Source organism: Seriola aureovittata, chromosome 18 (genome assembly GCF_021018895.1).
Source record: "Seriola aureovittata isolate HTS-2021-v1 ecotype China chromosome 18, ASM2101889v1, whole genome shotgun sequence".
NCBI lineage: Eukaryota > Metazoa > Chordata > Actinopteri > Carangiformes > Carangidae > Seriola > Seriola aureovittata.
This window is the reverse complement of record NC_079381.1, coordinates 665,074-690,000: the sequence shown is the minus strand read 5'-3', so window position 1 is coordinate 690,000 and position 24,927 is coordinate 665,074. Positions and strand designations below refer to the sequence as shown.

Below are 24,927 nucleotides of genomic sequence, written 5' to 3'. Positions count from 1 at the left end.
TGAGTCTCACTTCTCTTCCTATTCCATTTTTGTCTTTATTATTCTCTTCTTCTTGTCGACCTGAAAAACCTTCACTGTCAGCTTACCTCCTCTTCTGCGTCTCCCCTGCTGCTACTGTCTCTTTTGTAATACTAACAGCAGTTTTAGTTTTAGGTGATGTAGATGTACAAGTTGCTGCTTTAGCAATGTTTGTAACAGTAGCACTTGTAGTAATCATAACTGTAATGGTGGTATTTACTGTATTTGATGATTCTGATAATAGTATTAGCAAATAAAGCAGTAGCAGCAGTGACATTAGCAGTAGTACTACTACAGTATGTAGGGTTTTCATTGTAGTGTAACTCTGTTTATATTTCCTGTTGGTCAAGTGTTGAGTGAGGTAATAACACAGTTCATTTCAACCGAGTTCATTTCAACACTTGTGTCACTTGTGTTTCAACAAAGTGTCTATATAAGCAAACACCACACTTCACTTCACTACAGCCACACTACTATTAGGTCACCTCAGTTCAGCACTGTTTAGTGCCTTTTTTTGCACATTGTATGTATGTATATATATCATCATTAACCCGTCGCCCTCTTGTCTCCCTCCAGGTCCGCTGAAGGTGGTCGTCCCTACAGAGTCTGTCTCCTCATACCTGGGCGACACAGCCTTGCTGCGCTGTGAGGTGTCTGGCGACCCGACGCCCATCATCCGCTGGCAGAAGAACCGAGAGGACCTGCCGATGATCTTTGACCCTGACTCCCGCCTGGTGGTGCTGCCATCCGGCTCGCTACAGGTCAGCCGTGTCCAGCCTCCGGACTCAGCCACATACCGCTGTCTGGCCGACAACCCCGGCAGCACCAGGACGGGGACGGACGCCGAGCTCCGAGTGCTCCCAGGTGAAAGAGATGAAAAGTGATGTAAACACATGGCTTCTCGGTTGATTGATCTATTGGGCACCACACAAGTTCATTAGAAATCCATGTTTTCAATCAATTTATTTATTTAGCAATAAGTCTACCAGAGCTACTGAGCCTCAAATAGTTTCATTCATCTATGACATAAAACTGAGATTTTCATGATGGTTGATTTTTCTGCCTGATGAACTTGGAATTTCTAGTGTGGAATATGAAACATAATTAAATATTATTTGTTTGATCCTCCTTTAAACATTGACTGATTTTATTTCCAGTCATGTTGCAGTGAAGTACTGCACCAGCAGTTTACTTAATAGTGAGTTATGTTTTTCCTGCAGTCATCATTTTGTCAGGTAGTAATTTCTGTTCATTTCCTCACAGACACTGCACATCTGATTTTAAAATAAAATGAGATGTAATGATATATAGAGTGTAAAATGTGATTTAATAATATGCCTGTGGGCCGAGAGGAAGCACCTTCTCCTCAGTCTGCAGGGAGTCTGTCAGCAGCTGATGTTCCATACGCTCCACACCATCCAATTACATGAGTCCATACAGCAGCCACTTAATCACTCAGATTACAGCTCAGGTTAGCTCGCTCTCTTCTGGCTAAACACCACTTTGATTCAGGCTCACCAAGTGTTTCTGTGCTTGCTTGCTCAGCGGGGTGTCCCCGGAGCCCAGGAGTTGACCTTCAGCAGGATAATCATGTACTTTATATTTCAACCCCCCACAACATGCACACACACACACACACTGACAATGCTTTAACCCGCAGCAGTTAATCCAAATCTGACCAAGCAGCCCAAAAGCAAAATTTAGGAAAAAAGCTCAAATCTCAGTTATTGTTCAATCTCAAAACTCACCAATACTGTCTAGTACACATAATGAACCAGCACATTTATAATAATACAAAGCTAAGGCCTGATATAGTCTTGTGGTCTAGGAGTAGAATGAAAGTATATTTCATAGAGCTGACTGTTCCGTGGGAGGCCTTAGTTGAGGAAGCATATGAAAGGAAAAAGCTCAGGTACGCAGAGTTAGGGGCAGAAGCAGAGCAGCGAGGATGGAAAGTTAGGATTTGTCCAGTGGAAGTAGGATGTAGAGGATTTGTAGCAAGGTCTGTTGTCTCTTTGGTAAGGGAGTTAGGAGCAAGTGGACAGAGTGTGAGGAAAATTGTAAAGGACATGTCAGATGAGGCAGCAAGATCCAGTCAGTGGATTTGGATGAGAAGGAGTAATGGTAGCTGGGGGCCCAGCAGGGGGAGCACTTAGGATAGACAGACTCTTAGGAGAAGCAAGGAAGAAATCCAGGAAGAAGAAGTGTTTTTAAGTGGGGGTGTGGCCTGTGTGAGCCTCTTTGAGACCATGCGGTTAGTCCAGGTGAGTTGGCCTGTATTGTTTGCTTGTATTGAATTGGTTTGTAGTGTGTCTTTGACTGTTTAGGTGAGTTTGTTTGTTTTAGGTGAGTTGCATGGTGTGGTGTTGGACAGTAGGGGGGGGGGGGGGGTTGAGCACAGCCTAATCCGGCGGGGGAGAGCTAGCCCAAAAAGGCACCTCTTCCTGACTCTACCTCCCTCATTGTCTTGGAGAGTGGGGGGGGGGGGGCAAGAGCACAGCCTAATCCGGCGGGGGAGAGTTTAGCTCAAAAAGGCATCTCTCCTTGACTCTACCTCCCTCCTTCAAAATGGCCGCCACTTTCTCCAACTGTTTAGGGGAGTTTGTTTGCTGAATCTGCTAGTGTGTTTTGTCAGAGTTGATGATGGTGTTGTTTGTGGTAGCATAGGCAAGATAAAGAAAATGGTGGTGTGAGGAGCAGTGATGGCTGGCATTAGGGGAGTGACTCTGGGACGCCAGTGATCACTGTCTAGCCTCCTGGAGGTGTCGTGGGACCAACTAGACGAAACACTGGTGAAAGGAGGTTCCCACCTGATGACCCCAAAGACATGTTAGTTATCACTGCTCATTAGTCTGTATAGCTAAATTAATAGTTATCATAGGACATGTTAAGCTTAGGGAGCTATTCACTGAGTCTGGTCCATTTTCTGTAGCACGAGTTTCTTGTGTTTATCTTAAAAAATAATGATGAAAATAATAATATGTAACAAATAATACATGTATGACTCCATGAAAAAAAGGAAAAAACAGAATTAAAGGGCCAGGATATTTTCCAAACATGATGAGGTTTCCAGTTTAATACTTTTTATTTTTTAGTTTGATCTCTGTGAACTTTTAATGGATCAGATGGATTAAGCTTTTATGATTCTGACTCCATAAAGATTTTATTAACTCTGACTTTATAAAGATTTTATCAGATGGAGCTTTCACTGGGACTCAGAGGTCGGAGGTTAGAGACTGTCATATGGAACCATCTGATTCCCATGTGCCACCTCCAGATAGCCCGTGTCTGTGTGACCTACTTTCTGCTCTGTTCCAGTCTGGATAAACCAATCAGATTAACCACTAAAAAGAGATTAGATGTAAAGCTCCAGTGTACTCGTATTTCTTTACAACTTAGATAACCATCAGTGTTCAGATAGAAATAGGTGTGTTCAGAGACTCTACACAGGTTTAGTGAAGAGTAGTGGAGCTCTTGAAAGTTTGGATGGACATGACACTCTCCACTAAGTGTTAGAAAATACACTGTTGCCCATAAAGTTGGGATAATTTTGTTTTCAGACACAATCCTCTGTTTTTTCCTATTTAAATGCATCAGTAATCACTTTTGACCAGGTGCAATGATTACATTATGTGTCCCAATTACCCAGGTGTAACGAAATAAATCCCATTGTCATTTCATGGAAAGAGGTTAAAAAATATTTTGTTGTTATGTTATGTATGTCTTGTATGGCAGTGGCAGTAGCTGACACAGTGTTAGTGGTTGTGCTAATGCAAACTCTCTCTCTCTGTACTGACAAGGTTTCAGGGATCGGGAAAGGAGCAGTGCATATCAAACATCAGAGTCATTAAGATTGAACCAAACCCACCATCTTTCATTAACTTTAACCAAAGAGACAGCCATGTGCTTTGTGCCCCCGCCATTCACCCCCACCACCTCCTGGCAACTCTGCTGCTGTTATAAATGTGCAGTTTCATTTATTTAAAAAAAGTGTTGCCTCTAAACATAATCTGGCCAGCGATTACGTTTCTTACAAAATATCATTTCTAGGAAACAGGATTGAAAAAAAAAAAAATAGATATTGTGGACATCATTGTGATGCAAGCAATGTCTGTGTGTCATCTGATCTGCTGACAGACACATTAAGTGGTGTGTCCATGAAAACATTAAAGATGGCTCATTGTCGTTCAGTGATAACCCCCCCCCCCCACATCTCTCTAACCAATAAAAAAAGAGAAACAGATTGTGCTGTGTGGACATTTCCTCAGCTTCTTCTTCTTTTGTCTCCTTGTTCTTCACCACTCAGGTTTCTGCTGCTGCTGCTGCTGATTATCTTTTCGGTTTCTGTTTCTTGTGTATTTGGTTCCTGAATCCAAGTTTTAAAGCTTCACATCATATTTAGAGTGTGTGTGTGTGTGTGTGTGTGTGTGTGTGTGTGTGTGTGTGTGTGTGTGTGTGTGTGTGTGTGTGTGTGTGTGTGAGTGTGTGTATGTGTCAGTGCCATGGGATGTGTTGATGTAACTTCCTATCTCTTGAAGGAAATTGTCTCATCCCTCCTTTTGAACTTTCCAGCCCTCAGGCCAACCTGAGGGGGAGCACAATTTGACCCACTGCAGGTGTGTGTGTGTGTGTGTGTGTGTGTGTGTGTGTGTGTGTGTGTGTGTGAGAGTGTGTGCGTCCACAGGCCTCACTTTTTGTTAGATGAGATCTGATAGAAAATAGGTGTCTGAAAAGATGAAAGCCTCGACCTTTGTCAGCTTATGGCATTATTACAGAGCAATAAAAAGCACGGGGTGAGGTTTTTGATTTTTAAAAATTTTGTTCATTCATTTTTTACACATTCATTTTTTGTTTTTATTCCTCTGCGCAGGCGACAGTCAGAACCAGAGCCGTATTGTTTTCAGGTTGTCTCTCTGTCTCATTCTTATGGACACAATATTTCAGTAACACCTTGAAGGAACTTTGGCACAAACATTCAACTGGACTTAAGGATGAACTGATTCGATTTTGGGGGTCAAAGGTCAAGGTCATAGCGACCTCACAAAACACTTTTTAGCCATTAATCAAGACTTCACACAACAATTATTATGAAATTTCACACCAATGGTTCATTTTGTATATGACTGTGGATAAACAAAGATGTAACCTGAAACTAGTCTGAGTGGAGGAGGCACAACCACAAGGAAGGGATTCTAGTTTAAGACCTGTTTCTCAAAGGAAAATCTTATGACCAAAAAATACACGTCAGTCAGTGGGTCAGTCCACTACAGAGGCACAGATAAGAATATCTCAACAACTATCAAATGTATTTCATCAAATTTATCACAGACATTCATGCTCCCCAGAAGATGAGCCCTGATACCTTTCGTGAGCCTCTGACCATCATCAGGTTTAAACTTCAGTCAGCACTTTGGTTTCTGACCAATACCTGCAAATGAATGACATTCCCATCAGCCTGAACTGTACTCTGCGCTGCTTTGTATTTATGAAAACACATGATGGTTAAACTGTATAGATATGTCAAGCAGTACCAAACATATTATACACAGCTCTGAAAGACTAGACTGTATTTCTTATATCTGTCTCGTTTTTCACACCTTCACTAACCCAACTCTACGTATGAAACTGTAAAATCTCACAAGGTCCATGTGGTCTAAAGGTAGATGTCCATGTGTTGTTTGATTATAGATCAGGTCTAGGTTCTATATTAATAAGTATCAGATTGCTCAGTCCACAGAGAAATGCACACAGCCTGTATTCAGACACTGAGCCTTAAAACCAGCCAGGAGGACTTCTGGAACTTTGTGATGTCACAGCAAAGCAGTCACCGCTCTCAGCCACACCCAAAGCCCCGCCCACCTGTACTCACCATCTACATTGCAGAATTTGGTTTTTCTGAGTGTTTACCTAAAATCTGCTACATTTTTTATTGGATCATTGATTGGATTGATTGACTAACCTGTTGTAGAGCTCCAGAGAGAAACCTGAGAGAGGAGATGTAGACTCTCAATGTTGTTAAAGTCTTGGTTGATCTGCTTCATACAGATGTAATGGTAAAGTGGTTGTTACTGCATTTGTTCTCGCCTCCTGTGCACATTTCTCACAGTAACCTGATTTCTTGTGTGGATGTCAGTGTCTGAGCTCTCCATCTATGTCCTCAGACCCAGCTGTCATTTCAGCACCAAGGACAGCGCTTACATCCACTCCTCCTCAACAGGCAGGCTTATGACAGGAATACACCAAAATCTGAAGTGTTAATGGACCAACAGGCTTAACTAGCGTACATGCTAATTAAACAAGACAGACATCTGGAGTTGTTTTCATTTATTGATTCATTAATTGCACTCCCTGCCCTTTGATGTGTCACCATTCACAACATAAAGAGAGAAGGGTATATGTGTGCATTTGATTGCTGCCTGTTGGGGTCACACTTCATTAGGGAGACAATAAAAGAAAAAGACTGAAGCCTGACACATTTGCATCTCTGAAAATGATCATGGACACGTTTGGAAATGGAGCTGTATCTGTGCTACTGCACACAATGATATTCTAGGCAATAGTGTAAGCAGTTTAAAAGTAGACTATTTCATGTGTCAACATGAAAAAAAGGTATCCGTAAAGAACTGGTTGTGCCAGTTTGGTGTTGAAGAACCTGAGTGGCCTGAACAGAGCCCTGATCTCAACCCTATTCGACACCTTTGGCCTGAACTGGAACACCAGCTGTGAGTTAGGCCTTATTGCCCCACATCAATGTTATACCTCACTAATTCTCCTCTGGCTAAATGGGAGCAAATCTCTTCAGCCAGGTTACAAAGTATAAAAGGCAAATCTGAAAAGTGGAGGCTGTTATAGCAGATAGTAGATTCAGGCCTCTGCAACTAACACGTAAGGCCAGAATTATCAGGTGTCCATATACTTTGGACCATGAAGTGTATCTTAGAATATGGACCATGTTTCAGGTTTTCACTCCCTCTGTCTCTCTCACTCTCTCTCTCTCTCTCTCTCTCTCTCAGAACCTGGGGTGAGCAGGAACCTCCAGTTCCTCCAGCGTCCATCCAGAGTGATGTCTCTGCTGGGAACCGACGCTGTGCTGGAATGTGCTGCTTCAGGATACCCAACTCCAATCATCCAGTGGAGGAGGGGAGAAGAACTGATCCAGAGCTGGTGAGTCTGATTTACTACCTCCAGTCAAACAGTATGGGCTTATATGACATGGTCACCCTTGTGGTAACCAACATTAGAGTTACACATGTATGGTCTGTACATTTTAGTCTGGTGATATTCTGAGCTGCACTGTTTACATCAATACCAAAAACATTTTCCTTCATCACCATTAGTACACACAGTGTAGTTCATTTTGATTCACTTCCACACACACTGCTGCCTCAGATACTCACTGGCAAACCAAATGTTGATTAATCTGCCTCTAAAACAAATAAAAAGTATTTTCTCCTGTTTGACCACCACAGTGACCAGGAAGCTATGTGTGCTTAGTTTTTTAAAGATTTCTATCTTCAGTAGGAGCCAGTGACATAGGGAGGGTCAGTAGGGAAGGTGAAGATGGACTTACACCATGTTGCTTTTGGTCTTTTTCTGGGATCTGATGATAATGAGCAAATATAAAATTAAAAAAAATGATCCTTTCACTATCAAATGCATTTTGTGAGTTATCAACTGGTTAAGCAAACATGCACAAAGAAAGGATACAAACGACCTCACTCTTCCTGTCACTGTAGGAATAAGAAGTACTCCCTGTTGGCGGGCAGTAATCTGATCATCAGGAGTGTCACTGATGACGACTCTGGCAGCTACAGCTGTACAGCCGCCAACAAGAACCACAACATCACTGCACACACAGGGCTGAGTGTGCTGGGTGAGTTTTCTCATGCCATTTTTGTCTATGTTTTGACTTGAACTAATGATGTAGCAATAACATGATTAATGTCATAAAACTCTAGGTAGCCTCAACATTAACCCTGAAACACATTTGTAACTCCGTCATGGACACACACCAACACACACACACACACATACACACACACCTTCAGTGCGCAGTGTTGAGTGTGAAAATAAAAGAAAGAAGCCATGTCACTTCGCAGAGCTCCCCAGGGAAGAAATTAAAAACAATCCTGAATGGAAACTGTTAATAGCCTCAGAACAATAAACATAAATAAAGTTGAATAAAAAATGGTGCACATCCCTGCGCTGACAGAAAGTCTCCTGTCTGCAGACACTCTCAGGGACGGAGAATCACATCCAGAATCAAATGCAGTCATGAAATATAAAAGCTGTCTGTTTGCTTCAGGAGGTTTTCATAAATAAAATATGTTTGTATTCATTGTCTGACTGCTCCTCAGCTGCTGGTGGATTCACATTAAGGCTGCTCATGCATTCAGGTGAATCCAGACACCTGAACAGCATCTGATTGTAGGGATGGTGAGAAGCCATACAAACACCATCAAATATAGATTTTTGCTGTAATCTTATTGGATTTACATAATAAATAATATATTTTACAATTAAAAGATTATTTTCAGATAAGTATTTACATCATACGTTCATAAGTACATCATGTTATTATTCTACTGTTGATTTATACAGATTTATGCAGGTGTGATACTAACATGTCTCTACTAACTCCGAGGAACGCTCAAATGTACCTACCAGATCTAAAACAGATCTCCATTAGAGTTAGATCCAGTCTATAAAGAGTCAGGATCACCTTGGGATCTCAAGTCCCCCAGGAAGAGCACTGGGATTTGAAGGGACTTTGACATGGTGGCCAGAGTAAGAAGTGCAGCTCACAGAGCATACACCATCATTAAAAACCAAACAGCTGTAAGACAGTGAGAACATTATTCTGACATGACTCCACATTTAATTCCAGAGTCTTGAGGAGCATAAACAAATTAGCTGTTTACAAATTACTCTTCCACCGTTGGTGTTTGGGGGTAGTCAGCAGGAAGTCGCTTCTCTTGGGAGTCCCCAGTGTTTTAAAGGACAGGCCTCATTCAAATAAATGAGGGAGCTTTGTTTTTTCACTTAGGGCTAAAGTCTGTCTGAACATGGCCTCATTCTCATTTCTTTATGGGCCAAAATATAAGAAAACTTTTCTTAGCCAACAATTGGCCACATCAGCTGATTGTCTGATTGAGCCCATGTGTGAATAGAGCAGGTTGCTGTTCAGAGACTTCAAAGTGGGCGTGTGAATGAGGATTCTATCATGAGACTGCCACAAAACCCGGGGAATACAAACATCTGAGGGAGAAGAATAGGGGTCATTTACACAAAGGTGAAAATGCCTCACTGGAGAGACGATGAGATTCAGGAACTTTGCACAACGTCCTGTCGGCTGCCTGTCAGCCAGGCACCGGCCCTCGCCTGAACCTTTTTCCACTAGGTGAGAACGTGTCTGACACAGACTATCTCCTGTTGTGTGCTACATGTGTGAGCACATGAAGTTCAGAGTTCAGAAAACCACAGACAAAATTGTGGATTTAAAGAGATTGTTGAGAAAAATTATCAGAGGAAACATCCGTTTGATCTTTTCAGTTCATGAATATACTATTTACAATTTACTGTTTCATGCACAGTATTCATGTGCTAAGGGAAGGACTGTAAAACTGTCATGTGCACACCAGGTAAAGAAACAACATCGTTTGGGCTTTGTTGGACAGGATTTTGAATCCTTCTACAGTGGGATCATGAATTGTACCTTTAATGAAACAGAGACAGTTTTCTCTGCGAGCTGAGAGTTTACATCAAACAGAAGCAGCTGTTGTTTGTTTGACTCTCAGGAGAAAATCTGCAAATTAACCTTCGGGTGTTTTCAGTCTCCTTCCAGCTGGGCCTCTCTGCTTGTCTGCGTCCTTTCATGTCTTTGTCTCGGCGTCCCCTCTGAGTCTGTCTCTGTGTTCGCATCACATACATATTCTGTTTACACTCTGCTCTGAACAGTTGCACACTGCCTGCACACATCACATGATGTTAACAATAAGCAGAATGTCACATCTGGGATCTGATCATAAAGTCTTATATTCTGTAAATATTACCATGGTTCCCCCCAAAACATGTTATTGTTCTTTTAGAGCACCTTAAAGTCTGTGGATGTATCTGAAAAGTAGAGTATCCTAACTCTCTGAGGGGTTGTACAAAAGATGGGCGGGGGGGGGGGGGCTGAGATTCTATTTCAAGAAAGAAAAGCTCTCTCCAGTGTTATTTATATTCTTTATTTATATTTCTCCAGTGTCTATATTCTCTTTGAACCCTCCCCTTTGACTGAAGATCTTCATTTAAATAAAGTCACTATCTGTTATAGTTCGGTAACAGAGTGGTGATTGAACCTACGACCCAGTGATGAAATTCTATACAAGTGATGAACTGGGTGTCTGCTATGACTTGTAGTCATAGGTGTCACCAAATATAATGACTAAGGGTGGGTATATTTTCAGTTTTATCGATTCTGATTCCAATTCTGCTTATCTAATCCAGTTCTTATCGAATGTCGGACCCGATTCCAATATTTTGTGTAGAGAAACAAAAAACGAGTATTTATAAGAACCACTACCAGCCTGGTTTTATTTTTTCCACATTTAGGCTATAATCAGTAAATTGTCATAAAAATATAGTATAATATAAAATGAATATTACAAACCAAAACTATTTAAATAATGGAAAAATATGTATGTACCTGAGCATGAGACGAAATTCACGCCATATTGAAGTAAATGCTTCGTCATATCGGTGGTGCTTCCTCCCTTGCATGAAATATTTTTACTGCAGAAGCTGCATTTTGCTGTGTGCTTGTCTTTTTTGGTGAAGCTAAGCCAAATTTTTGAGGTTGCTGCACTCAGCCATTGTCCAGGATGTAAAAAACAGATGCCTACCAAATGACGTTCAGTCCGCCTAAAAGGTCCTGGCAGATAGGTAAAGCTTTTACAGACTATAAAATGCTCACTGCACCTCACTCGGGAGTGCGGCTGGTATCAAATCAAATTTATGTATAAAGCACATTTAGAAAACAGCAAACCTCTGACCAAAGTGCTGGAAAACATCTGGAAAACACAAACAACAGAGAAACAAAAACTTCAACAGACAATAAAAACAGCATGACAAAAACAAGTAAGCAGACTGAAATGAGGGAGACAACTGATCTTGGCTTGAATGCTCATCAGTATAAAACTGTTTTAAGCTGGGATTTGAAGGACTCAATGGATGGGGCAGATCTAAAGAATATGGGGGCCATGACTGAGAAAGCCCGGTCACCTCTGACTTTAAGGTGAGTGCGAGGGATGGTGAGGAGGCCCATGTTGGATGTTCTGAGGGGCCTGGCTGTAGTGCAGGGCGTTAAAAGGTCTGTGATGTAGGGGGAGCAGATCCATTGAGTGCTTTAAAAACAAACAATAGAACCTTAAAATCTATCCTATAGCGAATTGGGATCCATTGCAGAGAGGCCAAGATATGAGTAGTGTGTTCCTTTCCCCTAGAACCAATCAGAAGCCAAGCCGCAGCGTTCTGGACCAGTTGCAGGAGAGACAATGACAACTGACTGATTCCAGAGTGCTGGGAGTTACAGTAGTTGAGCCTTGCAGTGTTGCTACGAGTTGTTTCCCCATTAATAAGCAGAACAGACAAACGCGAAGAATTTCAGGAAGGATACTTTATATCAATTTTCACATAGCCACTCAATATGCTTAAAAGAAATCAAGTAAGCAGACTGAAGAAGACACGTACATATAAAAATATTTAAAAAAAAAATAGAAACATCATCATTTCACTTTGCAACATGTGATACTGAATTTGTATTACAGGCTAACTTTAAGTGACACATTCAACTTCTTTCCTCTGTGTTCTAATGTAGAATAAAGTAAAGGGTGGAGCAGCTGTCTGGGATAATGTTTAACTACTAATATACAGATCCAGGTGTATTCTACATTAAAACTGACATTTTGACAACAAATCTCAGGAAGGAAAGCTGACATAAAATTTAAATTTGGGTTGAGGAAAAAAAAGTCTGCAGAGCAAATGTTATAAAGGAAAGTTGACGCCTTGACTCTGTCCTGTCGATTGGACACGTATCAAGATGACACCAATGCGCTGGAATATGTAAAAGAAACATGAGTTCAGGTATTTCTCCTTTCAGTTCAGATGAACATGAACTGGCATTTATAAAACACAGAGTTCGGTGAGAGTGTGTGCACCTCACATGTGTGCACATTTGATTTGAACACACGGTTTTTCAAAGCAATCCAAGTTACAGTGAAGAGAAAATACAAAATAAGCTGCGACACATAATTTAACATAAAATAAAACTAACTTCGTGGAGCTCACAGTCATTTTTATCAGTACAAGTTTGTCATTTACACTGCAATAACAATTTTACAATTCATAAACAGAAGTAATTGTGCTTTGTTGTTTGTGCTCAATGTTTCCTTCAGCATTGTTTAATATCCTTACTATTTATTGTGAGTCATTCTGTAACTGTTAATATTTACAAATCTGATGAAAAGAATGACTATGCATACTTTTGGTTTTGTGCATACACATAGTTTTAGTCATGAATATACAGAGTTTCATTCATCTGGTCCCAGCTATTTCTCTAAACTCCTAGTGGTGATGCAAATGTGGTCATCACTTGGCCAGTGGTTAAACAAAAGAAAGAAAATATGATAAAAGTGATGGATGGAGGGAAAGAAAGGGGAAAAATTAAGAAAGAAAGGAAAAAAAATTTAAAAGAAATCCAAATTGTGAAGCTGCTGTGAAGCTGCTGTGAAGCTGACGTGCTCAGGATGATCCCTCTGAAAAATTTCAATATTTATGATAAACACATGGAGGCTGATGCTGCAGATTTTCTACACTCTGTATTTTAATCTATTTTTCCGTCATTTCCTCCCTTTAAACGATCTTTGATAATACATTTCAGAGCTGAAAGAGACAAGGATTTAAAGTGAGATTTTCTTATCGTGACAAGCCTGCAGCTCTCTGTGAACACTCTGGATTTATTTATTCATCCCTCCATCTGTCCGCCTGTTATCTCTCTCTCTCTCAAATTAAATATATTTGATAAGGTGAACAGTTTACGTACATGCTACGTTTCCCCACTTTTTCTGCATATTGATGGACATCTGTGCATGGATTATAGACATACAGGTGCACACATGTAGAGGAAATGTTTTACTACACGTCATGTCACACTCACCACTCTGCTGCTCATGCTTTCTCCGTCTCTTCTCTTCCACTTTTTCCAATCACATCTACATTTCCATTTTTTTAGTCGCTGTAAACATACTGTCAATGGAGCTTGACACTTCTTGCGCAGATGTTTCACATTAAAAGCCTTCCAGGATCTCAAAGGGCATGACCCTTAATTTTTCTAGTTGCCTTTAAATGTGACATATCTGTAACAAGGGATACATTTTAATAGGTGGTAGTTTAACAGCAAAGTAAAAGTAAATGGAAATAATGACTGGCTGAAAACAGGAATTGTGTAAAGAGGGCTGTTATTTGAAATTACTATATATATTCTATATATATATATTACATGTTCATAAGCTCATTTTTATATGCTAGGTACTTTTAAGGAGTTTGGAATAAATACCACTGTTAGTGCCCTAAAAGAGTTCAGCAGTATTTATTACCAGTAGGTGATTTATATTAGTATTAAACATAAAAGCCCCACAGAAAAACTAAAAAATGAATTTCAATGGAAAAGTTGGCTGTACCCGAGACAAGCTGAATTGTCCGTCTCTGTCCTGCATTTGCATTAAACTAATAAAGAAGAAATATGCTGTGCTAATATGCCCCATTACACTTTGTTTTTCCAAATGGAGACGGTTAGAAGCTGATGAATATCCACAGGCTGGTGATGTATGGAGATGTGTGTGTTCTGACTGCACAGGGCAGTGACCATGATTAGATGATTAGGATAACAAATGTATGTGTTGTTTCCCATAATAATGAGTGCAGCCTGGCTCGTTAGCTGGTTCCTGTTAGCAGCTTAATGAAAGCAGGAGAAACAGACGCAGCACTGCAGCTATCAGTCATATTCACTGTGCTGCTGTCAGCACAGCCTGCTGATGTTAGCGCTGGTCGTAATGGGGAAAAAAAAATCACGCAGCGTGGGCGAAAGACTGTCCTATAACTAACACATCACAGGGTTGATGGTTTTTAGGCTCCTGATGTCACAGGCCTGCGGAGCCGGAGAGATTTAACCGTAACAACATCAAACCTTAGTTGCAATCAACAGCTATAAACCTTCATTGAACAGAAGTGAAATTGTTTGCATAATGTTTCGAGCATTATTTGTCTGTGGTTTAAGAGCTGTTTCTCCTGATTATAGTTTTAAAGTTAAACCAAATGAACTGTCACCATGCTTCTTTTACTCTCACAACATGTGCTGTTGTTGCAGTGTCTGTAAACCGTTGGTACATGGTTATACTTGGTTATAGGGTTGTTATAAGGTTGTTCCAGTTCCAGCTTTAAAAGATTTTATTCAAAGATGTTTTAATGCGGCTTTAGTGTTGTCATAATGCTGTTATAAACATGTTATAGTGTTGTTATAAGGGTGTTACAGCAGTATACGTTGTTGTAGTGTTGTTATAAGGGTGTTATAGTGTTGTTTTAGTGTTTTTACAGTGTAATTGTAGTGTTGTAGCAAGCGTTATGACAATGTGGGCTGTTTATGGTCTCTCAGAACTATTCATAATCTGTCTATGCCCGAGTGTTTATAGTTGTTCTGAACGGCCACACTGGAAGGTGGAATGAAAAGCCTTCCATCAAAGTGGGGGAGACACACATTTTCAGACTGTCTCTCCTGGAGGACATTCCTAATGCTGCTCTCAGTGGCACTCTTGAAAAGCGACACAAATAGTTGAAGAAGAAGAATACATTTCTACTGGTGAGGACGTGATACTCCACAACACGACTGGATTGTCAAGATGGAGAGAAGGAGCAGAAGGTCAGAAGAATGAAAATTGAAAAAGAGTCAAGAGCCATGTTAACATTGGCAAGGCTTTCCAGTGGTGGAGACTGCACAGTCAAACTTGGGAAGAAATTCAGACCTCGACTTGGCCTGCACCCAAAATGACTGGAACACAGAGATGGCCAGAACAGAGACTTACGGGACCAGTACGAACTTTAATGGTACACTAGTAGAAAACATGTAGCAGTGTACCGACACTGGCCCATTACTGCCGTGATGTCCGGACCAACTATGGTGGAGAGACCTCTTGGAGTTGAAAGGCTTGACGATGGGTAAGGAGTTTGTTCTGTTTCTGTTTGACAGGTGGGTAACATTAGCTATGCCTATAGGTTAGTAATGTTTTTTCTCGTTTGTGATAGCTAACGGCAACTGGTTAGTTAGCAAGCAGGTACCGGTGTCACATTTGTGCGTTCAATATCTTTCAATTCCTGCCCGCATCTTACTTTCTAGTTTACCAAGATATGTTGTTGGTGTAATGTTAGCTACAGTAGCCGGGGAGTGTCTGCCGCTGGGACCTCATGTACAAAGCCTTGCATAGAATTCATACTGAAACATGGCATATACACAAAGCTGGAAATCTGCATATGCAGCAAAAATGTATGAAAATGTGCACACGCAGGATTCCACGAACATTTTCTTTGTACATTCCAATTAACATGGAATTTAGTGGACATGCAACACCACACTCCGCCCTAATGTTAATATGCTAATGAGTATCGATGCCTGGTCTCTTGCTAGTTGTTACTCCATTGTGTTTACGAGGCTGTGTTCTTGTGCATGTTGTTTGAAGTTTTATAGGATTTGTTTTGCTTCAGCTAATATTCTGGATTCCATAACTGTGCCAGTGCTGTGGCAATGCATGTCCATGATGGGAGGTGGAGCTTCTGAGGGAGCACTGAAGGGAGGGTTTGAATTCAGCAGTGCTTACTCTACCTTTAATGGTTGTCCCTGTGCAGGCAGTCAGCACACTGGGCTTTGAAGATTGTCACAACAGTTTTGAAGCTAAAAATGAGAAACTGTTCCCTCAAGGTTTTGTATACTGTTCTTTGCTGAGGAGAAAAAGAGAGTTAGCGACTGTGTGTATTTCGTCACAACTCACTTGCTCCTGTGCACACACATGCGTTCACACTGACATAGTCCCTAATTTCCCTTCACATATGCAATGAAATACACACAGCAGCGGTATTCAATTAAAACAAAATTTTAAAAATCTGCCTGTGTCTGTCCTAATACAGATCCTCGAGATCAGCTCAGGAAGTCCCATTTGATAAGCATAAGTTGCTAAATTTGGAACACATTCAAAATTTTCATTAACCATCAGTCAAATTTCAAATTTCCTCTGATCTAATTTGAATTTGTTTGTGTTGTCCAGAGTATCAAATGCACCAGTTTTAAAGGGAAACTACACCCTCAAATTGTGCTAGAAGCCTCTCTCACAGCTTTTTAAAAAAACACAATACAGGGGTGAAGGCGCAATGACAGTAGGAGGTGATGGGGAGGTTCACGGGACAGAGGGGAAGCTGACTGACCACCACCCAGTGCAGCATGGCCAGCGACATAGAGCTGGTAGAGCTAACCAGCCATAAAGAGTAACTGTCACACTCTATCTCTGCTGGACAGGGAGAGTGGTGGAGCTTTGACAGTCACAACAGGAACATTCATGACCCTCTGACAGAGTCAGAGACCTGGGATATAGCTGAACTAGCAGCTCAGCTACATGAGGCTCTGCAGTGTGTGTGTCTGTGGGGGAGTATATAGCCACCCTGTTACTGTTCATCAGCCTTAAATCACTTGTTAAGCTTTGACTGTTCTACAGTTATCTGCAGGCTCCATGTTGTGTTCACTACCAATGCAGAGGAGTGACTCTCTTTCATGTAACATTTATCAGTCCTGCTAATGCTAGCACAACCAGCAACATTCATAACAGGTCTTTTTCGTCACAGTCAGGGAGGGGCCACAGGATCCCGCTGACGAATGCAAAATTTCAAATCCAAGCAGAAACATTTGTGCACAATCTTTTTTTTTTTTACACACAATTTTCTTTTTGAAAAATCCAGTAATAACATCAAATGCCAGTAACTGTGTGATTATATTATTTATTGTGTAGTTCCTCTTGTCCTCTGTTGCTTATATTTTGTCAAAACAATTGTGAAGTGACAATGTCATTATGTTCATCAGCTGTATGCAGGTGGTGAAATCAGTTCTTCAAACTGTGACATCACACTCATTAGAGGTTGGTCTTTTGCAGCAGTGTCATCACGGTTCCCAGAATACATTTGTTTATCCCAGGCAACAAAATGACACTGTTGCAAAAGACCAACCTAAAACGAGTGAGTCAATCCTGCAGCACAACCACATCTGAACTGAAGCTTTACACACACACACACATGCGCACACACACACACACGCACGCACACTCAGACTAATTCACAGCAGTAAAACACAGATCGTTTTAGTCTCTGTGGTTTGCGGTGATTGTCTCACTTCACTGTGAAATCATGAAGTCCGTCTCTAGGAAAGACGACATACACACATACAAATGGACACACACACTCTCCTGGTTGTGGCCTGCGGGGCTCCTCTCCTGATTAATTACAGGCTCTGTGAATTACTGTGGGTGTTTTAGAAAACATTTAACAAGCTGCCAAACTCCCCCGCTGATCCACCAGCAGGCCTGCTGCTGCTAGCCCGAAAAGAATGAACTGCCGACTGAAAGACATGAAAGAGAGAGGAGGAGAGCGGGTTGGGAGGGGGTGGGGGTCACAGCGCTCCCGTAGAGAGAGAGAATTCATTACTTATACAGACGGAGGATTTAAGTCCATCAATATGTCCACCAGTCCAGCAAAAACCAGGAAGAGTTTTCACCTTGTTTCCCTGTGGCACAGTGAATTCAAACACCAGTTCTCAATACAAAAATAATTTCATTTAATTTGAAGTATCAGGGAATGGTGGAGGGAACAGAGGGATAAATATCTCTTAAAGCTAACTATTAGCTTAAGTATCTTATTTTGGAAACGAACACAACAGTAAGGAAAGTGTTATGTAAAAGTTTAGGCCTCATATAAAGTACAGCCTACAGATCTGACACTTCACTGTGATGATTCCAACAGATTAAATTCAAGACATCGCTGAGCCGTCTGTACAGAGGTAGATCCAGAAACTGCAGGAGCACAGCTGGATCTGTTTGATCTCAGCTCTCATGTTAACTTTGACAAATATTAATCTCATGTTTCACTGTGTCTCTATATTATTGAACAGGGAGTCTGGTGACACAGGAGACAACAGGGAGGAAGATGTGATAATGGAGGAGTACATACTGTGCATTTGGAAGATATTCAGACCCCCTTGAGTTTTTTCACATTTTGTTATTTTGCAGCCTTATGCTAAAATAAAAAAAAGTACACTCAATAACACATGATAGCAAAGCAAAAACATAATTTTAGAAATGTTACATTTTGACTAAAAAGGAAAAACTATCAGTGCAGTACTCCAGTGATCTGGGCTTCATGTCAGAGTCTCCTCAGTGAAGGTTTGCAAAAAAAAGCATCTAAAGGACTCTCAGACAAGATTCTTTCATCAGGCCAGATGAAACAGTTTTAGGTCTCATGTCAGAGACCATCAGGTTCTTGGTCTCCTCTCTTCTCCCTGATGTCACAGTTAGGCCAGGTCTAGGTCTAGAAGAGTCCTGGTGGTTCCAGACTTCTTCATGTCAGAATGATGGAGACCCCTGTTCTTCTCAGGAACCTTCAATGCAGCAGAAATGTTTCTGAGCATCGACACAGTCCTGTCTCTGAGCTCTGCAGCAGCTCCTTCCTCCTCATGGTTTCTACTCTGATCTGTTTGTCAGCTGTGAGACTTTATATAGACAGGTGTCTGAACATAATAAACTTCAAGAGTCATAGTAAGGTGTTGAAATACTATATAATACTAAATGATACTTCAGTTTTTACTTCATAAATTTGCTGAATTTTCTAAAATTCTGAAAGGTCATGAGTTATTGATGAGGGAATTTTTATATTATTATTATTTTAGCATCAGGCTGCAACATAACAATATGTGAAAAAATACACTGAATACAACAGTATATCCATTGATATTAATAGAAATAAAATATTATTATACAAACATATACAAAGATGTTCCTTATAACCTAAAATCTTGGCTTTTAACTATCATCTGTAGACATGATCTTTAGTATCAACAAACAAATTGTTGTTGTTAATGAATTTAGACATGGAGGTTATATTTATAATATCATTGTTTCATGGCTACATTTATTGTGCATGGCTAAATGACCTATAATGAACTTTGATGATGAATGGACTTTATTTTCACCTTGACCTCCTCCTATTACCACCTACAGTCTTGTATCTTCAGTTTCTCTGAATATGTCCTCAAGCTTAGACTTTGCATACAGTCTGCAGTTTGTAGTAGTGTAGTAGTGTTTAGTACAGGGATGGTCCAATAAAAGATGATCAGATTAAATTATGAGATGCTGAAACCACTGTTCTTGGGACCTTGAAAAAGGCCTCTTTTCTCAATCCCACCATGCTTTAGTCTGTCTCCTGTGAGTTGTTAGGGAGAAATTCTTATCATCGGAGCGCTGGAGTGCAGGATGTTTTATGCTGAGGATGTTTATTGAAGCTTGGCCAAGGAGAAAGGAGGATTCATCAATTCAGTCTCCTGTGCATGATATTACCTCAAATCTGAAGCAGGAACCCCTGAGGATAGTCTTTATACACTTAGAGAGATTACTATAGATAGCTTACACTCCATAATTGACCAAATATCTAAAATAAGAGGGAGAAGAGGGATGTGTGAATACACTATTGGTTCATTAACCATAAAGAAGGAAACATGACTATACATGCCCAGGTGCTGATTCTTAGAACACCCAGCTGCTTGTTACTGACCATCCAAGGTCTTCTGTTATCAGCACTGGCACCAGTAGTATCAGCAGATACTCACACTGACCTTTCACCCTGAGTCAGTCATTCATTGGCTGGACAAGAGAAAATTCCCTCACATGAGTTCCTGAACATTATGGAAGTGGAATAGTAAACTATTGGAGAAGCCCTGTAACGGGTACAGCCATGGTTAAATCTTAAGTCAGACATTGTTCCCAGGACCAAGTAGGTTGGTAGGTGGGTGGAAACCTTGGGTAACGGGGCAGGTCAGCAAATAAATAGTCTGCGGTGCACAGTGCACACTGATCTGCACACAGCCAGTCACAGTCCATCAGAGCTCAGGTTTTATAAAATCAATCCAACACATCTTTTCTGTGTTTTCAGTCTCACCTCTCTGCCAGTTCCCGTGCAGGTGAACAGAAGATAGTACCTGTATGTTGGATATACATAATAACGTGACGTTGCTGTAGACCTCACATGACAGTTAAACTGTTACAATGCTGTGTGTCTTCTCAGTAAACCAACCACCCCCTCCTCACTGCATCAGCATTTCTTTAGGAGCTGTCCAGTGTTGCAGATTAAAGCATCACTGGGACCTCAGTCACATATGTTCAGACTCTTTAATGTTATAATGTTATAATCTCAGTCTGTCCAGTGTGCTTCTGCTGCTCATATCTTCTGCATGATGGCAGGTTTTTAATGCGCTCACTGTGTTGACCCTGCGGACGAATCAAATCAACCTGACCCGTCTTTGTTTCTTAAGCTTTGTAATCCAGGATTTGAACTCAATCAAGTCACAGAGGCGACAAGGAAAAGGACTTAACATGACATTTCAGCAGCTTGACCCTGAAGGACTTGCCTAGTGCATAATACCCTTCATGCTCTGTTTGAGCTTAAAATCAGCACCTGATTATCAGAAATTACTCACCAGGTGTGACCTTGTGGAGAAACATTTTCCTCACCTGTCCTGGAGAAGAAAGTGAGAGGTGTGAGGTGATGAGTGACAAATATCTGTTCATTTTCACCATCTGTTGTCGTCTCTCTCAGCGCCGCAGATTGTTTGGATGTTTGTGATGAATCTTCCTACTTGCATGTGAAATGGCCATCCGTTTCCTTATTGTTTGTTTTAATCCTGCCATCTGTGTGATTTTTGTATGGGAATTGATATTATGTAAAATAGTGCTGGTTGGAAGTGATTTGATAGATGAGGTTATTCTGACTGATTCTTCAGTTTTAGCACAGTCAGTACAGTCAGAGCTCTGCCTCTTTCTTTCCTTACCTCCTCCACCTACACCATCAGCTTCAGGTTGCCATTTGTTGTTTGTACACTCTGCAGCTTGTTTGACCTTTGAACTTGCACTGCCTTCTCTCAGTCTGTGTTGGTTTCTTCCTCTCTATGATGTAAAGTAAGTTTGTCAGTGTCCTGTCCCTTCCTGCCTATTTGTCTGCAGCAATTACCTTCATGCTGGCTTCACCTGTGTTTGCAGACAGACAGCTGCAGCTGGGATGGACAGGTGAGGTCCAGCTGCATCTCTCAGCAGGAACACAACTGTACTGATCTGATTTGGGTCAGAGCTGTCGGGAAGCAAGAGCCTGGCTGAACTAATTAGACACTGTAAATATCTCTTGTGTCATCCTGCCACAATGACCGCTAACGTTGCCTGTTAAACTGCTGCCATGGCAACCAGCTGGAAGTCAGTCTTCCTGCTGTGATCTGCAGCTGAGAAAGAAATCCCCAAAAAACACGGCTGTCTTTCATTTCTGTGTTCATCAGTCACACAAGTTTTATCAGCATTAATAACAGCTGGTGGCAAAGGCTGAGGAAAAAACTTTGAGGGGGGCTGAAATTACCTGCATGTGCCTTTAATGTTTTTTTGTACGATAGCAGTGTGAGTTCTTATATTTAATTCCCCAGTTTAGTTCAGATGTTTAGATTAACTGCTTACCTAACAGAAATCACAAAACACTATGTTCCCAAAATTAACTCAAATGTAGAGCGGACTGGATGCTACACTGATTCGGTATCGGAAAGTGTCAAGATTAGCATGGCAACTTCAGTAAAAGAAAATGAATGATAGAATTCCAAACAAAACGAGAGTTAACAGTGGTGTTGCTGGGACTAAGTACATTCAAGATGTTGGAGACCACATGTTTCTTCTGTTCGACAGACAATAGAACTCACTTTCCCACAGTTCCTCACTGTTCACACCTGGGGATGGGCCTTCCCCAGGTACCTCACTGATCAGTCAGTGTTGGTAAGTGTGTGACATGTGACCCCCCAGGGTGTCACCAGACAAAACCAGATCTCCTTCTCTGCTCTCTCTCTTCTCTCCTTGGCTTGTTGAGGAGCAGCAGCTCCTGTCACATCTTGGCTCTTCAAGGAGCAACAAGACTCCCAGCCCAGGTCAGCCCTGCTACCTGAGACAACAGCTCTCCTGCCGGCCTGCTCACAGCAGACTGCAATGCTCTTCTCTCCTTGGCTGGCTTAGGGGCAGCAGCTCCTTCTCCCCTATTGGCTTTTCAAGGAGCAGCAAAGCTCCCGGTCCCTGGTCAATACAAGGCTACCTGGAACAACAGCTTTCCTGCAGGCCTGCTCACAGCAGAATGCAACACTCTCCCTCACTCTGCTTTTCAACACAGAGTGAACAAGTTAACTTCAGCACCAGCAGCTTCGACACAAAGTCTGCCAGCTGATTTTCCAAGCAACAGGAGCCACAGCAGAGTGGCTGTGAGAAGAACAAAGGAGAAAACAGCAGATGTCACACAGCCAGACAGGACTTTACTCCACCTGGAAGCCTCCCAACTCACTGGACTATACAACAAAACTGGAAAGGACCTCTTTCTTTTGTTCCAAAGTCTGGGTAATGTTAACTGACTGGGCCTAACTTCACCTGCCACAGCACAGCCAAGTAGCAGAACTCTTGACCATTGTTAATGTGTTCACACACATACCTGTAGTAAGTCTCAGTTCTAGCATGTAGCTAACCTTCTCTTTCTAACCTGGTACCTTTAGATTACATGAGCTAGGCTAACAAAGAAACTCACACCTTCCCTACCACACACAATAATAAAAAGGAATATCAATACATCGATGCATGTTCTGTATATGGAGGAAACCCTTGTTACTTCACAAACACACTAATAAACAAAAGCTCATCAAACTTTACATGAGATTCCAGACTGTCAGACTATTCCTGTTCTCTGTGGCCCTGTTCAGACCTGGTAGTGTGTCTTCAGTGATCCGATCAAAAGTGATCAATGTCAGTTCACACTTGGCTTTAAAATGCATATTGATTGACCACTTTTGATAGGATCTCACGTCCCCGCTTTATAGAAAAATAAACAGGTATATGTTGTTTTTAGCCAATCAACAGTTGGGTCCATTGTTAATGTGCTAGTGTGTGTGTGTGTGTGTGTGTGTGTGTGTGTGTGTGTGTGTGTGTGTGTGTGTGTGTGTGTGTGTGTGAGTTTGTATGTGAGTTTGTATGTGAGTTTGTATGTATGTGTGTGTGAGCGAGTGGGGCACCAAGGGGTTGAGCCAATTAATGCGCTGCGCACAGGTCGTAAAGTGAAATGAAGTTTTCTCAATTTAAAACGGTAAAATATTTTGCGTTCATAATGAAACTGTGTTGAGACTAATCAGACTGTGACAGAGGACGTCAGAGGAGTAGTTGGTCCTTCAATGTGGCCGCGATGCATTTGCATTTACACTGCTAAAAGAATGTGTACACATGTGGTCCAGACCACATCTGAATGTAGTCAGTGATTGGATCTCAAATGCGTCCACAATCCGTCTTGGGTGCATTCACATCTGAACTTTGTCCACTTGTGATCGGATCACTGAAGACAGACATTAATACCAGGTCAGAGCAGGGCCTCTGCCTCTCCGGTGCTCAGCACATGTTAACATTTCCATGAGCACTTCATTCCTTTCCTGAGAAGATTTCATCAAACTGCCTCTGATATTACTGAGTTTGATTTGGTCTTCTGCTGCACTGAAAAACCATTGTACTGTACTGTTTTCCCTTTGCTCTGCTGACAAAACATACACAGCATGCAAGTTATTTAGAGCAGTAGGAGAGAAGCAGCAGCCATTAACTGATCCAAAGCTAATAGACCTAAAGCTTAATTAGATTTAGTTGAACTGAAGAAGCAGATCTCTAATGTTTTGCTAAGTGTAAACTGTGAGGTAACAGAGCGAACAAGATGCAGCCTGGTTACTAATGTAGGAGGCAGATTAAGGTAACAGCAACGGACCAAACCACTGTGAGACAGAGGGGAGACAAAATTATTTGAAACTTAAAAACAAATGTTTACATAATTTGCGCAACTACTACATCAGTATTATTTCTCATCTTCTTTCTCAATCGCATTTCTGCTTTAAAACCCTGCCTCAGCCCCAACATTACAGTAAAAAATACTAAATGTTTGGAACAACCAGTCACATGCAATACAACTAAATTATATAGGTTTGACTGTTTACACAGCAAATTCACCAAGTAAACTGCAAACAACCAATGTTGTAGAATATGTTTATATTGAAATGAAGATTAATACAGAGCAGGACATATCTGTACTGAACAAACATCGTGCACATGTTTCATGTTAAAAGTTTACCAGGACATTTTAGTTCACAGTAAAGGTCTTTGAGCCGCTAATGAGTGACATGAAACAACATGTGTGTTAAAAGTATTAAAGTAGTTGGTGAGGCTGGTGAGGAAGACATGATTCTGTTGTTGATGGAATTAAAAAACAGGTAAGCATGAAAGAGCAAACAGTGTCAACAACAAACAGTTCAGAAAACAGGAAGGCTTTTTACTAAAATCAATTTTTAAACATGAGATTGGAAATAAAAGTTCTAATATAATTTCAAGTTAAAGCTCAGTTCTCTTTGTATTTGAGGTAAATAACGGCCCATCCAGTCTTACAATTTGGTTTAAAGAGGATTTCTTTTGGTCTTCCTTGGTGTTTTGACCTCCAGTGCTGCTGTGATCACTGGTCTCTCCGCTCCCTTTGTGATTA

General features: G+C 41.2%; 1 protein-coding gene across 2 annotated transcripts in view; it reads left to right on the top strand.

Annotated features, from left to right (window-relative positions):
• dcc (DCC netrin 1 receptor) overlaps window positions 1-24,927 on the top strand; it is a 287,897-nt gene that overhangs the window by 94,367 nt on the left and 168,603 nt on the right. For both annotated transcript variants that reach the window (XM_056403378.1, XM_056403377.1), the window contains exons 3-5: window positions 595-882; window positions 7,032-7,182; window positions 7,755-7,891. In XM_056403378.1, coding sequence (XP_056259353.1) covers window positions 595-882; window positions 7,032-7,182; window positions 7,755-7,891 — 576 coding nt within the window. The remainder of the gene's footprint in view (window positions 1-594; window positions 883-7,031; window positions 7,183-7,754; window positions 7,892-24,927) is intronic.